General features: G+C 41.8%; 2 protein-coding genes and 2 long non-coding RNA genes across 5 annotated transcripts in view; 2 read left to right on the top strand and 2 right to left on the bottom strand.

Annotated features, from left to right (window-relative positions):
- eif3ea (eukaryotic translation initiation factor 3, subunit E, a) overlaps window positions 1-5,921 on the top strand; it is a 36,615-nt gene extending 30,694 nt beyond the window's left edge. Inside the window, exons 11-13 of the mRNA XM_008431949.3 lie at window positions 2,881-2,983; window positions 3,308-3,442; window positions 5,740-5,921. Of these exons, the coding sequence (XP_008430171.1) occupies window positions 2,881-2,983; window positions 3,308-3,442; window positions 5,740-5,775 (274 nt within the window). The 3' untranslated portion in view covers window positions 5,776-5,921. The remainder of the gene's footprint in view (window positions 1-2,880; window positions 2,984-3,307; window positions 3,443-5,739) is intronic.
- The window catches only part of LOC103478257 (uncharacterized), a 36,097-nt gene that overhangs the window by 17,101 nt on the left and 4,047 nt on the right, over window positions 1-14,949 (bottom strand). The gene's annotated exons all lie outside the window — the stretch shown is intronic.
- On the bottom strand, window positions 7,308-9,714 carry LOC145547771 (uncharacterized). The gene is made up of 2 exons (XR_014084090.1): window positions 8,734-9,714; window positions 7,308-8,603 (listed from the first exon to the last, which is right to left on the bottom strand). It is a non-coding gene; the product is annotated as an uncharacterized LOC145547771 (long non-coding RNA).
- Window positions 11,660-14,949, top strand: part of rspo2 (R-spondin 2) — a 75,872-nt gene continuing 72,582 nt past the window's right edge. Inside the window, exon 1 of one of the 2 annotated variants that reach the window (XM_017309656.2) lies at window positions 11,660-12,830. In XM_017309656.2, coding sequence (XP_017165145.2) covers window positions 12,731-12,830 — 100 coding nt within the window. In that variant the 5' untranslated portion in view covers window positions 11,660-12,730. The remainder of the gene's footprint in view (window positions 12,831-14,949) is intronic. The other variant, XM_008431947.3, reaches the window with a different exon arrangement.

Here is a 14,949-nt window from a genome sequence, read left to right as displayed (position 1 = left end):
GCCTGGAGCATAACAGATTGGAGCAGTCGCTATTTATTTAGCGCTAAACGCACAACATCGATCATGCATATTGTTACGTTAACTGAAAGATTTTTGGTTCTGTCACACATTTTTTTACAATTCAGCTGAAGTGATTGTTTGCAGTTTGTGTCTTTGAATTTCTAAAATATCCCTCTTCATTACCAACAAGAAAAACGGTGTCATTATAGCTTCAATTTCATGTGTTCTTTATTACTCTACAATTGTCTGCTTTAAGACACCTGTTGTTTCTGGGATCTGGTTGGACTTTTTCTAAGGGTTCCAGGAGGCTGTTTTACCGTAATAGTTTGAAGCTTTCGTTGTATTTTACATGTTTTACCATTTTTAGCTTGACATGATGTTTTTATGTTCATTATAATCCAGCTGAAGATGATAGATTTGTTTCATTAATCGTTAAGTTATTAAGCTTTGTTCTTTGACAATAAAGTAGCCGGACCCAAATGCATGTTTTTATTATATTAACCCCAATACAGAAAAATACTTACACTATACTCAGTTGAACTGTATTAATGTAGGGGTTCCTCAAAAAATTGGCTGTTTTCCTTAATTTTGATAGATTTTCAATCAACTCATAGTTACATGAGAAGCTGATCTTATTTACCTGCAAAAGTCTGAGAATCAGCCACTGTCCCATTTTGCTCTGCCATAAAAGAGAACTGACTGACAGACCCGCCCACTGGGTCACATGTGCATCTGCCCAGTTAACAATAGTCGCCAACTATGTCGCTGTACATAGCGACTTTTTCAGACAAAAGAAATTGTCGTCCAAATTTGGAATCAGCAGTTCGGGCTTTTTAAAGATTGGTAATCGGCCGTAAAACTGCAATTGCATCCTGCACACCTGTATATTTCTCTTTATTAAGACTTCTTATTTTAATTAGATCATTAGACTTCAACTTAGTTTATGAGAAAAATCTGTGGGAGCTAGTAATCAACCAAATCAGAAATTTTATGTATTCACACCAAGATTTACTCCATTATAGAATGAGATCAAGGCAGCTTAAAAAAAACAGAGCAATAATAAAAATGAGCTCTGCTTGTGCAAATTACTAATATAGGAGAGAAATGTGTAAGATCTTAAATTTAACAAGTGTTTATTGTTCTCTCAGGAGCCTGAAGAAAGAAGTATTGCAGCCTAATTTTGATGTTTCTGTTAATTTGAAACAGAAGAGATGTCAAGTTTAGATTTTCAGAACCAACCAAAGTCTTCGAATTTCAGCACCAAAGCAGCAACTAAACAAATAATTTAGCAACTTTCTGTGATGCTAATAAAAAGCATTACAACAGTCAGTCTTGACTCCTGCCCAGCTTCTCTGTGGGCTCACCACTAGTTTTTTATTTTTTCCTTTTGGGGGGGGGAATCATGGAAGTCAGTAGTAGCAATGTCTTAAGGGAGAGGACATGTAAGGGAGACTGATCGGCCAGTCCAATGCATACTTAAATAACGTTAAGCGTATGCAATAATGCAAATCAGACAGCCGATTACTAATGGAGTGCTGTTGGAAGTGACAGATTTAAAAAAAAATCTCAACAGTGTTGCAAAAACAAAACACTGACTCATGACTGGTTTTCTGTTGAATAAAATGCACATTTATACTGTAACTTTGACACGATACATACATTAAATCGACCCTTTATGCATTTCAGCAGGAGCTAAATACAATTGTACCTACAGCATATAGTGACAGGCATTTCAAACCTTCAAACATAACAATCATCCAAAGTCTTAAAAGCGTTGATATTTTGGAGATTCTGAACCTCAGTGCTGTGAAAAATATTTTTTTTTTTGATAATATCTAAAATACATCACACATTTGGAAGCAGTTAAAGTAGGTGAAAGGTCAGATCTGACGCTACGCTGATCGAAATTGGTGACAAACTGACTTTTCAGGGCTGACTGACGGATCTGTCCACCTCTGCATGTGTGCAGTTATCAATCGTCACCCCACTTTTGGCAACTTCACAACATTTTCAGACAAAAAAAAACAACAATTGGCCAGAATCGGAAGGTCAGTCTTTGTAAAGATCAATGAGTGGCCAGAAAACCACAGTCAGCTGTGCATATGCACACCAACACCCTGTGCATATGTATTATGTGAGGTCATACACTCATTGTTGCTGTAAAACTAATTACCCATTGGGACAAGAATAAAGATCTGACAGAACAAGTGTCATTGTTCATTGAACCATTGAACAACAGAATCACATGATTCACCGGTACATTGGAGTTCTCCGGTAGAGTAGAGTTTAGATCGGACCTAAGAAACCCGACCCAACTCGACCCGACCCCAGAGGGATTGTGTCTGAGTCCGACCCAACCCGACTAATTGACTTTAATTACCTACATACCATTTTAATTACGATTTCACTGCTTTTCCTTTTAGACCTTAATTTGAGTAAGCAGTGGAACTTCTGCCGTTTTATAGCTTTTTGTTTCACGTCTTCGAGCTCCATTTAGTCGCTCGTAACCGCAGGATGAGTCGAGGCCAAATCATCTGGGATGTGTGATTGGTAAGAACGGAACAGGGCGGTCTACTGAACATCTGCACCTTATTTTTTGTCTTTCCTCAACAGGTTACACTACCTACTCTTATATTTAGACTTTAATAATTTGGTTGACTCAACTTTATGTTGCGCATTCTCGTTTGACTGTCTCTGTGCTGGATGTATTGTAAGCCTATTAAACGTTCCACAGAAGCCCAAGACCGACCCGACCCGACTTTCAGTCCGTAAATCTAAACTCTACAGTGACGGCACAAGATTCCGATCCATTTGACTTTTATATCATTGTTGCTCAAATCAAGTTTGAGCTCCTCATCTCCTTGTCCATTTCTTTAACAGCATGCTGGCCGACAAGCTGAACATGTCTGCCGAGGAGGCCGAGAGATGGATCGTCAACCTCATCCGCAATGCCAGGCTGGACGCCAAGATCGACTCCAAACTGGTGAGACTTCCTGTCCTTCTGTTTGGCTTCAATGCTTAATACATTCGCTTTCTGTTATTTATTTTTTATTTTTTTTACTTTGAATGATGTGCTCTTGTGAGGTTATATAGAAAACATCTGTGCTCAAAGCCTTTTTTTACGATATCGCGGTATACACATCACAAAGGCTCTCTGTTATTATCAGAACAAACTCCAGCAGTCCTGTAGATGTGTGTACAGTGGAAACGAACACTAAAAGCCCTGTGTTTGAATTGTTTTTCAGTGCGTTGTCTAATTTGGTCCAATCTTTTTTCTTTTTTTTTGTCTTATTATTTTGTGCGTCAGGGTCATGTTGTCATGGGGAACAACGCCATATCGCCTTACCAGCAGGTGATTGAGAAAACCAAGAGCCTCTCGTTCCGCAGCCAAATGCTGGTTATGAACATTGAGAAAAAGCAGGCCGCCAGCAGCAGAAACGAGGTGAGTAATGCTCACACCAACACGGCACAAAGCACTCCCTTCCAGCCCGTCGCTGCAGGGCTCCCATAACTCCCATCAACCGGTCAGCTCCAAGGTCAGCGTGAACCTTCAAAGCGCCTCGGAGGAACGCGGCGAAAGAATGTCGATGAAACGAGCGTCAACAAAAAGCTCTCCTTACACGGAGTAGGCTTATAAGAGCAGAGCCGGCGCTTTCATCCTTCCACCTCTATTCGGAGGCTTAATGACAAGGTAGAGTCCAAGCGGCCATAAAACGAGGCTCAAGCGCCGTGACTCAGCTCGGCAACGTAAATAAGGAGGACGCCCTTGCTGGCGTTTGGCGAACGTTACTCAAAGTGTGGCGTTCCCAGCTCTTAAGACCCGCTGCAGATACCTGGCCTAGGGTCTGCAAATCCCTTTTAAGTCTGTTTGATTTTGACTCTGTTTTTTTTTTTTTATGTTTACCACCATGCAGATGCTATGGATTCTCTGCATTTCAGAATAATGTTCATGCTTCGCTTCCTGTAGATTTAAGTCGCTTCAACCGGCTCTGTCCCAGCTCATTTGTTTTGTGCCGACCAGCATAAAATTAGCTTTCAGTGATGTGCAATGTTTGGATTTTCTTTTCAATAAAATTTGTGTGTGGATGTTGGCACCCAAATCCGAAAGGTTACACGTTCAGAAAAAGAAAATAAAGTCACAAAGATATACTTGGATGTATATCAAAATAATCACCTAATTCGAACTGTTTTTCCTTATGTTTGGGCCAGCAATGGATTTCAAAAAGTCCAAATGAAATATCTTTATTTAAACCCATAAATATAACCTCCAGGTTCTCCATGCGTCGCTGCAGACATCAGAGAGTCGCCCACATACCCACGGTTTTCACGAATATGTGACAAAAGAGATTTAAAATTATGTTACCTAAAAAGTGGAGGTATTATTAACTTTGCGTACTGTGATAAAGCATAAGTTGTACAATAATTATGTGCCAATTGCACGTTTTAACATTTTAAAATGGCAGTATTATTTAAAGTTGACTTTTTTAAAGCTTTACCTCATGTTGTAATGTTATTCCCTCACAAAAATTATGTCCGGAGTGTTATCTTGACACCTTCATGTATGTTTGAGAAAATGCTTCAATCTCCCGTGGCAACCATTCAGCTGTGCAGAACGCCTGGGTGGACCTAGGTCCGCCTTCGAGGCACAGCTCCTCCTCAGAATTGCAGTTTCCAAGCTCCGTGCTTCTGACTCAGAGCAGCCCTCCCTCCGCGCATTCAGACTAGCAATTAGCAAACACCAGCAGCGCATCTGCTGAACTTATTATATGAGCTACTACTCTGTTAAATGCTGTTTAAAAATCATTAAGGGGTTGATAGAGGAGCCTTTTTGTGATGATTTCCTGAAAGCAGAGTTTCAGAAAGAGCAAGAGCTTCTTAAAGAGACATTGACCCAATTTTAAGGTGTTAAATTACTATGTCAGACTTCTTCTAAGTCAAAGAAGACTTATAAGAAGTCTTCTTTTAAGTCAACAATAGAAGACAACAGTAAACAACAATACAAGTGTTTTTACAACAGCCAAAGGTTGATTGTGATATAAAATTGCACCGTGTGGTTGGAAAATATACAATACTGCCCCTTTAAAAAGAAAAAAAAATCTGTTGCCCTAGCAGTACTTTCAACTTGACAGCCACTTTAACCAAAGTTAACTAAAATCTCTCACATGAGCCGTGGATCCCTGCAGCTCCTCCAGAGTTAATGTGACTTTCTCGGCTGCTTCTCGTAGCGAATTCCTTCGCCAATCACTTTGACCTCCATTAAATGGAACAGACGGGTTCCGTCTTTTACCCGACTGTTATGGTACCGCTGAAAGCTCCTTGCTTACTCTCCTGTCTATTGTTTGAACATCTGCAGCTGGAGCGGAGCCACAAAACGGTCTTGTTAAAAACCGGCCCGCCTCATTAGGAAGTTTTTCTAATTAGACAAAAGAGGCTGCAAACAACTTGCAGAGCACCACTCCATCCTGCTGTCCTCAACTCTACAAATCACTTACATTTAGAGAACATTTACTGCCTGCCATCTGGGCTGACTGCTTCGGGTCGCTGTCAGCCACCCAGCACTCACCAGCAGAACACACACACACACATTTCCCAACAAGCGTTTTTAACTGCCTGCACATATATTTTGCTTTTTCACATTTACCCACATTTAACAACAAAATGTTTGGTTTTGATCGACCCCAGTTACCTGTAAAAAGAGACTAATTTCATGTTGTTTTTTTCCCCTTGTTTTTCCCCCAGACACCAAACTGGGCCGGCCAGGAAGGCGGGTTTTAACTACCCGGCAATGACGGATCACACTTGTCTATCAAGAAAGGAAAATGAAATTTAAAAAAAAAACACAATAACCAAACACGCTGTACTTTTTTATGCTCTCGGTTCGAGTCATCACCAGCTCAATAAAAGTGACCAGCGAAACCGTTTTCACCCTGTGATTGCCTTATTTCTGGACTCCGCGAGCAGCCACTGAGGTTGAAGCGGTCGGTCTGCCTTTTTTAATGTTTTTTAAATGTTTTTTGTATCAGTGATACTTGATGAAGTTTTAATGTGCACATCGAGCCGCCGAGCAGGACAGTCGGGCGCGTGCGATGCGCCTCGTGAGTGCACGGCAATGATGAACGGCTGTTTAGTCTGTGGGGTTTTATGGTGTTTTTAGCGGTCCACTTCTTCGCTGTGGGAGGGGCCGGGCAAACGGAGGCCATGTACGGCTAGCCACGGTCACACACTCTGCCAGTCATCCTGTCCATCTGAGGACACCAGGGAGCCATAAAGCACCATTAGCCAGACGGACACCATCGTTTTAATGTCCCGTCCCACCCCCGCTGCTCTTTCCCTCTGCTTTTAACCTTCTCATAACTCAGTTCTCTTGTTGCCCGCCCCCACCAACCCTTCTGCCCCCTTTACTCCTTCCTACTTTATTGCGCTTGCTCGCAAACAGCTTGTTACTCCTTCTTATGGCTGTAATTTTCTCCTTATGTGTAATTTAACAACTAAACAAGGATTTTTTATGTCAAATACACCTGCTGTTTAGGGTTAAATCAAAAGTCAGCAGAGGGCAGCATGTCTTGCATCACCTGTGTGTATATGTGTGTGTGTGCGTGCGTGTGTGTGTCTGCGTGCTTCACCCACGAGCGGACTCCTTAACAGATGTATGACTTTGTTCCGTCCAAAGGAGACAGACGACAGACCAATAATTGGTGCTTTCCTCCTTTTATTTTGGACCATAATGCGTCACAGACTCGCCGGGTTGATAAACATAACTGCACTGTGGACTAAAGAATAATACCTGCTCCTTCTACCAGTTTTCTCCCCCCCAACTCCTCAAAAGACTGCTTTATCTATTTTAGCTAGTTTATTCAATCTGAAACATAATAGTTGTTACATTCGAGATTTCTCGTATTTCCTTTTATTGTAACCCGTTTAATCAGACGGTTTTGCGCGCACTAATGGATGGTTTTTGTGCACGCTTTGTCCTTAAAGCTGCATAATGGAAACGTTTTTCTTCAAAATGTAAATCCTGTTAACTTCTGCAAGGAGGAGCTGTCATCTGCAGAGCGTAAACCGCTGCAATAATAAAAACTGAGAGACGTAACGAGACATCGCCAGATCATAATTGGCGGATTGTTCGACGCTGACCGATGACGATCTGGACGGAAACTCAAAAATCGGATCTTTTTCTGATCAATGGACACATCATACCAAAGTGTTGCTGCAGACCACCTTCAATAAATTAAAATATTGAAAAGTTGATTTATTTCAGGAGTTTTATCAATAAGTGAAAGACATTATATAGACTAAGTACACACAGATGGATGTTTGGAAGTCTTTATTTCTGTTCATTAGACAGTTTGAATATTAAATCGGACCAATAAAAACATTTTAAATACGGAAATGTATCCTTACTGAAGAGTTGAACTCCTACTTAAAGGTGGTCAATTTTCAAAAGGTAAATGAAACAAAAATATAAACTGCAGTAAAAGAAACATTTTACACAAAATGTGAACATTTTTGTCAGTGAAAATCTTACCCTAACTTTGTATCATTCTTATATTGAAATAACTCGGCCACGTTTTGGACACCTCTACTCAAATTTGTTAGGATTAACGCCAAAATATTTCCACATCAATTTATAAGAAACCCTTTAAAATAAAGATCTTAAACTTGAGGCACGCGAGTCAAATTTTGTCCTATGAGTTGGTTCCAGATGAGCTAGCCCGCTGGTACACGGCCAATCAAAAGCTCAGTGCTTTGCTGGTGTCGGCATATTAATCAGAAACCATAACAATTTGACTTTCATTGCCAGCATTTCATGCTACTAGCTGTCTCATCGGGATATAATGACCAAAGAATTTTACTCGACAGGCTGTTGCTGGGAAACCAAAGAGCAAGTGAACGAGTTTATGCCACATTGTCTTTGTGAGGTTGAGGGCTGATTTACTCTGCCTACATCCCCCAGAATGCTGTGCGGTTGTGGTTCAGAGTTCAGGGATATTTAATAATCTGTCAGACATATCATCTGTTGATACTGATCATGTCCATCTCGATATTGTTACAAAATTATTGTTCAGCCCTAGCGACACCTCAGAGACTGATTACCTGAGCTGTTAAAAAGTATAAATTATTTTCATGAAATGCCACACTGATAAATTGCCAGCTTTATATATATATATATATATATATATATAAAATCCTTTCATCTGTTCTTTAGACTTCTATCAAATGACCTTCATCGGCAGATAAAGATCAGCGTTCTAGCTGAACCCTGGTCTCCATTGTGATTATCTTTGTACTTCTATGGACCGCAATAGTTTATCTCTATTTTAAAATGTCATGTTGGGTTATTTCTGAATCGTTGACATTTCAGAGATTCTGACTTTTACGACGCCAACAGGTTTTTTTTTTCTTCCCCCCCCCCCATCTTCTTCTTCTCTCTGTTGTCCTTTTCTTTTGTTCAAGAAAACTATGACAAAACCCACAATGAAAGCCGTCCAGCCCGGATCCCCGGTGAGTCGAGTGCATGCGCCGCTCTCCTGTCATTGCTGTTATGGCACCAAGGGCTCCGGGCCAGACCATCCATATGCTGACGTCACCTCCACTTGTGTGCACTGCAACAAGTGAGAAGGTGGGGGAGCGGGAGGGGGGGTGAGAGGGCAGAGTGATTGGTTTACCGGCCCCCGTTCTCCGTGACACATCATGAAAATAAAAGTGCCAGAGGGCCTAAATTATCACATTCACCTTAACTGTGCACCCTCGCATGTTGTTGTAGAGAAGAGTCCAAACCAGCAGCGCAGCCTGTGGCTGCAACAGCCACGCTGACCGCTGTGTCTGTCACTGCTCTCTGGACAGACAAATAAACAAAAGCCAGCACAAAGGTCACCAAAGGTTTCCGAAACTCCTTTTTTTAAACAAAGATCTTCCCCTCAGAGTAGATTTTACAACCAGAGGCTTTTTGCCCCCCCCCCCTTTCTCCTCCTCCTCCTCTGGTTTTTGCCGTTTAAACTGAAAAAAATAAAAATACACCATACAAATGAAATAGGAGGCCTTTTGTCATGTCACTGGTACAGAAAGCAGCCCCTCTCTGTGTTCGAGAAAGTTCTTTTCTTCACCACACACTGGCAGAGTCTCTCACTTGGACAACGTTGCTTTCGCATAAAAATAATTTCCTCAAATAAATAAAAGATTAAGTGCCACACCTAGTGGCTGAAAGGAGTAGAGCAGTGGTTTGCTCGCACTCCAAGACGATGAAGCTGAGAATATTACCACAAATGTCCACTTATTAATAACCTCTGCAGCATCAATTAGTCACAATCTGGTTTTATTTGAAATTTTGTTTATTTTTTGTTTATATGCCTCCAGGGTTTCAGTGTCTTTCAGATAAGGAAAAGGAGAGGATGACCACCTTTATATCTATAAATTTGTTGAGATATTTAGTGCAGCTACACCTTTGTGTCTTCTGCAAATCAATGTTTTTCTTTTAGATGTGTTTTTGCTGCTTAGATAAACAGTACAGTGGGTCTGGTTGCCTCATGGTTTCAAGACATATTTGCTCCACAGAGCAGGCAGAGAATAGTTGTTCTCTCCTCGTTATATAAATGAACCTGATGAATTAATGATAAGGATCAAACTCAAAGCAATGCAGAGGCAATCCAAGAATTTGTAGGGCCCTAATCGGAATGGGGATTTGGGGGCCCATTTTTAAATGGAATTTCTTTTTTTTTTTTTTTTCTTTTTTGTATTATAAAAAAATGAGAAGAAAATAAATCTTGAATATCTGAAGAAGCAGTGGCGCAAAAAGTGGGTATGCAGCGCATGCAACGCATAGGGGGGCAGCACCAGAGGGGGGGTCAAAACCCCGTCTGGGGGGGGCGGCGCGCCGATTATGTTTTCCCATACATTACAGCGCGCCTTACGCTCCTTCACCTCGCGCACATAACGAGGTAAATGTAGCAAGTTTTATCCTTCACGTATCGTCGTTCCGGGGGGGAGTGGGAGGGGTTGGTAGAGCGAGCGTATGTTTTCCACGCTCCTTCAGCCTTCCTTCAGGGGGGGCGCCGATTTATGTTTTCGCATCCACCTGAATAATATGTAGTTGCGCCACTGTGAAGAAGCATGAGATGTGTCAATTTTTTTTATTAAAAACATCTCAACATGGATAAAGAAAAGTATTTAACTGTCAAATCCTGATTTTTTTTTTCCTTTTTATTTTTCAAACAATTTTAATCTCTGACCCCCACAACAGATTTGTGACCCTGTTTGTGTAGTGAGCACACATTGACTTCAGAAATGAAAACTCAAATTTTACTGTTAATTTATCAGAATGAGTGACGTATTTCAATATCAACTGAAATTTCACTGGTATAGAAGAGTCATTTCTCTAAGCCGGAGCTACGGTTCATGTAAAACCTGCCTCCAGATCTACAAAAGTTAATGTCGATAAGTTGAGTGACAATTTCTCATGTTTGTAAGTAAAAATAAATAATTTCAGTTTGTTGTCTTGTAGTTAGGTATGAGATGAGTGCTTATAAAAAGTTAGAAATCTGAAGTATATTTTGACCAGATCATATCCATTTAGGCTAATTGACTCTTGTGAAATATGATTATGACCCCTGATAATGGATACTGCTTACAGAAGTCAGACCACAGTTCTTACAGTAGGTTAGGAATAAATTAATGTATTGACTTGTATGTGCAGTTTGAAATGTCCTGAAGCAGAAAGCTGCATCTTGTTCCTAAAAAAGTCCAGCAAAAAGCATTTTACGTTAGCATAATGCAATATGCTAACGAAGGAGATGCATTATTGGTTGGTGTAACAACTGGTGGGTGATGTCCTTAATAGATTTGCCGTTTTTGGAGTGAAGTTGTTAATTTTATTTGTAGAAAAACTATGTCATATTGGAGAATTTGTGAGAAAGAGCGTGAAAAAGCTAACATCTAATCAGACCTGCTGCATTTCTAGGCTAATTTCAGAATTTTCAAATCGCACGTGAAAACATCGTACCTGTGGAAGACAGTACTATAGTAGCAGATATCAAAGATGTACACTTTTTACAGTCTGTCTTACAAGATCTGGAAAAGTACAACGGAAAAGTAGCACAAAATCCAATAGATTATTCCTCTTGCTGCTGATGGAGCGGATTAATCCAGCTACCAGCCTCGACTAGTTTAAGATTAAAGTAACGCAGAAGTTTCTCAGCTGAGAAAATACTAATTTCTTTGGAGTACAGTTAATGTCCGCTAATATAGGACTAGATAGGAATGTGATTTTATGTTTAAATGGTTCTATCCTCTTAGGATTTGATAACTACTTCTTTTTCTTTCTTTTTTTTTTTTTTTTTACAAACTCATAGCAACAAATTACAAAATAATAAGAAAAAGAGTAAATAACATTTTTCATTTAAAATCCCCCCCGAAATCCCATTCTGATTTGGGCCCTACAAATTCTTGGATCGCCTCTGCATGGATTTGAAAAGACATCCAATATGTTAAGATCGTCTAAAATTAGCAGCCAGTGGAAAAACAAGAGAAACTCAAGAATAGCATAGGAGCTCCCCCCCCCCCCTAAACGTCTTCCAACTTTTCACGCTCACTAGGACCCTGAGGCAACCTCGAACCGGCCAAGTGTGGCTGGCCGGCTGGCTGGCTGGATGGATGGATGGGTGGGTGAGTGGGTGGTTTTGGGTGGTTAGCGGAGGAGCTGATGAACAGGATACCCTCCTCAACATTTTAAATGAGAGGCTGGAAGCTGGAAATTTCCGCACGTGACAGCGACGCAACAGCTTGGCTATATGAGGAAACCGGCAGAGAGCATCAGGACCATTCAGCCACACATCAGGGCGCACGACGCACACTCACCACCGTCTCCAACTCCCAAGACATTCTTTTTTTTTCTTTTTCTTTCTTTCTTTTTTCTTTTTAAAGCGAAGACGGGCACGCCGCGAACAGGGCAGAACGAAACCGGCCGAGAAACTCAGGTTAAAAGCGAGTGCAAGACCCAAAGAGAGAGCTGGAGGAAAAAAAGAGAAGGACCAGCCCTCCCTCCCAATTCACCTCCTTTTTCTTCATCCCTCCTTCTCGGACCTCCACTCTCCAGACGCGAGTTCCTCACAGTCACTCAGAGAGAGAGAGAGGGATGCTGCGTGTTGCTCAGCCGCACTTGCACTCAGACGGAACCTAGAAGCGGAATTACACTTCATCTTTTTTTTCTTTTTCTTGAGAAGTGAACTGGCGGTGATTGTGGCTGCTGTTACGCACCGTGTCGTGTTCAGCTTTTAGGGGGTCAGAATCTGGACATTAACACATAGAAGAGTCTCCGCTTTCATCTTCCACGATCACAAGAAGGTGTTGATTTCGTTCCTCTCTTATCACACCTTTGTTTCCCCTCCCTCCCTCCCCCTCCCCTTTCTTTCTCCAGCACGGACACTTTTTCTTCTTCTTTTTTCATTATTAACTTAAGAATCATCGGCGTGCTTTAAAAAAAAAAAATGCTTCCAGCCGAAGACATGATGCCATGTCGCGTCTCTGACGTTTGACACATTTTTAAGGATCCGCTAAAAAAAAGAAAAAAAAGAAACTGGAGAAATTGGACCAAAAAAAAAAAAAAAAGTCAGAGAAGTTCTCTTAAGCCACGACTGGTGCGCTTTTTCTTTTTCTTTTCTCCTACTTTTCTGTTGTTTTTTTTTTTTAAAGTTGTTTTTTTTTATTGGAGTCCGAGCAAACCAGACCGACCGTCCAGATGCAGTTTCGACTCTTCTCATTTGCCCTGATCGTCTTGAACTGTATGGAGTACAGCAACTGTCAGGCGCCGTCGCACCGCTGGAGGAGAAACAAGAGAGGTAACCCAGAGTTCAAACCTCGTGTGTTTTCAGATGTGCATCCAGGAGACGTGACACTTAACAGATTGTGCACTAGTAGACTGAAAGTGTTAATATGGTCTTTTTCGTAGCCAGTCTAATTTAGAGGTACGGTGTGCGTAAAGTGAGCGAAAAAGAGAAAGAGAGAGAGAGAGAGAAACATCCAATATGTGAGGTGAGAGCTGCCGATCCAGAACTCTCCAGAAATTCTCCCTTGTGGGAAAACGCCATACTTTCAGAATCTCATTAAACGTGCAAAAAAGAGAGGGGGAAAAAACATTTTGTGAAATATTTTTGTCTCTCAAACACTTTATATTAGGACCAATTATTGGTGCGTAAAATACGCGCAGGATAACGCGCGCTCTCTAAAACGATTTAGCGCTTCAAAAACACGCTTCTCCCTCATCCCCCCCTGCCCCCCAATTTCATTTTTCATCATCGTGCATTTGCTTGTTTCAATAGTTAAATATGTTGCTGATCGGGCACGTCCGAAATAAACTGGGGTGCCTACAGAATCCCAAATCCAAGACTTCTGAACCGCAACATCTCTCCATCCATCCAGCCTCCCTCTCTCCTTCCCTAAGCTGGTTTTAATTGATCTCATAACCACTTTGAACAGTTGGTCGGAAACCTGCATAACAATCGCTCAGCGGAGGCGCTGGAGTCGAGCCGGGGGAGGAGAGGGAGGGGGGGGATCAGCCCCTCTGTAAACACCAGCCTTTTGCTGTGAATGAATGAGGAGACAGTCGGATTAGGGAAAAGTAACCCTCCCCGCCTCCCTCCTCCTTCCACCTCACTCACACCCGTGACATAACCTATCACCGGGATCAGAGCGAGCGGCGAAGAGAGTTGGGACAGGGAGACTGGGGGGGGCTGGGGGGGGTCACCGGAGAGTGAAGATGGGGAGGAGGGTGGAGGATACGGTGGGTGGGTGCTTGTAAATACTGAGGCAATCACCAATTTAATCATATGCGCTGCGTGCCAGGGGGTGGGGGGAACCTCCACACTGCGAGCCCTCCGCTGCCCATCTGCAAATAATCAGGGCAATCACTGCGGGGTACTGGCACACATGCGGCTCTCCGCTCCCTCTGTGTGTTTCTTTCTCCGTGCGCTGTGTGATCTGGCGTGCAGGAGACGGTGTGTCACGGTCTGATCCGTTTTTTCAAAGAGCTGTTCAGAAGAAGAAGGGGGAAAAAACCCCAAGAAATGCAGGGTATGGTCAAGCATATTTGTTTTTTTTTTTGTTTTTTTTTTTTAAAGGGGTGGGGGGTCTTTATCTGTGAGGGAGAGGGAAGAAGGAAGAGGTGGTGCTGCTGGGTTCAGGAGGAGTAAGGATGAGATCAAGAGGTTAACTTGCACAGTCAAGAACAGATTTTTCCGTGAGTGCAACCAGCTTAGAAGAAAGAAAGAAAAAAGATGCTACACTTTAAAAAAAAAAAAAAAAAAAAAGATATCCAGATGCATGAGGTTTAGTAGCAGGGCCGGTCCAAAGTTACACGAGGCCCAGAGATGAGTTTTGTACAGGGGCCCCACTACCCACTGCTTTGCGTTGTCCCTGATTGATAGATACCGTTTAACAGCACTAGCATGGTTGAGTTAAACAGACAGAGTTGCTGCATGTGAACTGTAAAAAGAAACATCGAGTGGTTGTTGCTAGTGATCGAAAGGCTGAACCAAGTCTGACTTTCAATCATTTTGATTGGGCTAAATTTGAATTCAATCTACAGTTGTGGAAAGTTGTGGTTTTAATTTGCTAATCACTAACCTTGAAAGGCCCTTAGTGTACTGTAGATGTTCAGTTGGCATGATATTAGTTGTGTAGATTTGATCAGTTTCACTCCCTTTGTCACTTCTGCCACAATGATTCTACAACATCCATTTACAGAACTGTTGTGTAAAGCTGCCAACATCAAACGGTTCATATCAACTGGATTATGACTTCTGTACCTTTTGTTTTTACCCTGTTGGAAGTTCTTTTGGGACTTCCAGGCCAGCAGGGGGCTCTAAGGAGTCTAAAACGTCCACTGGGATAATGACAGATGTTGGGCTTTAGCTAATATAGGGGCATAGTGTGAGACTGTCTGGTCATGTAGTTTTAAAC

This window comes from Poecilia reticulata, chromosome 16 (assembly GCF_904066995.2).
Source record: "Poecilia reticulata chromosome 16, P_reticulata-male-v2, whole genome shotgun sequence".
NCBI classification, from domain to species: domain Eukaryota; kingdom Metazoa; phylum Chordata; class Actinopteri; order Cyprinodontiformes; family Poeciliidae; genus Poecilia; species Poecilia reticulata.
The sequence above is the reverse complement of the archived record's forward strand: the minus strand, read 5'-3'. Positions and strand labels throughout refer to the sequence as shown.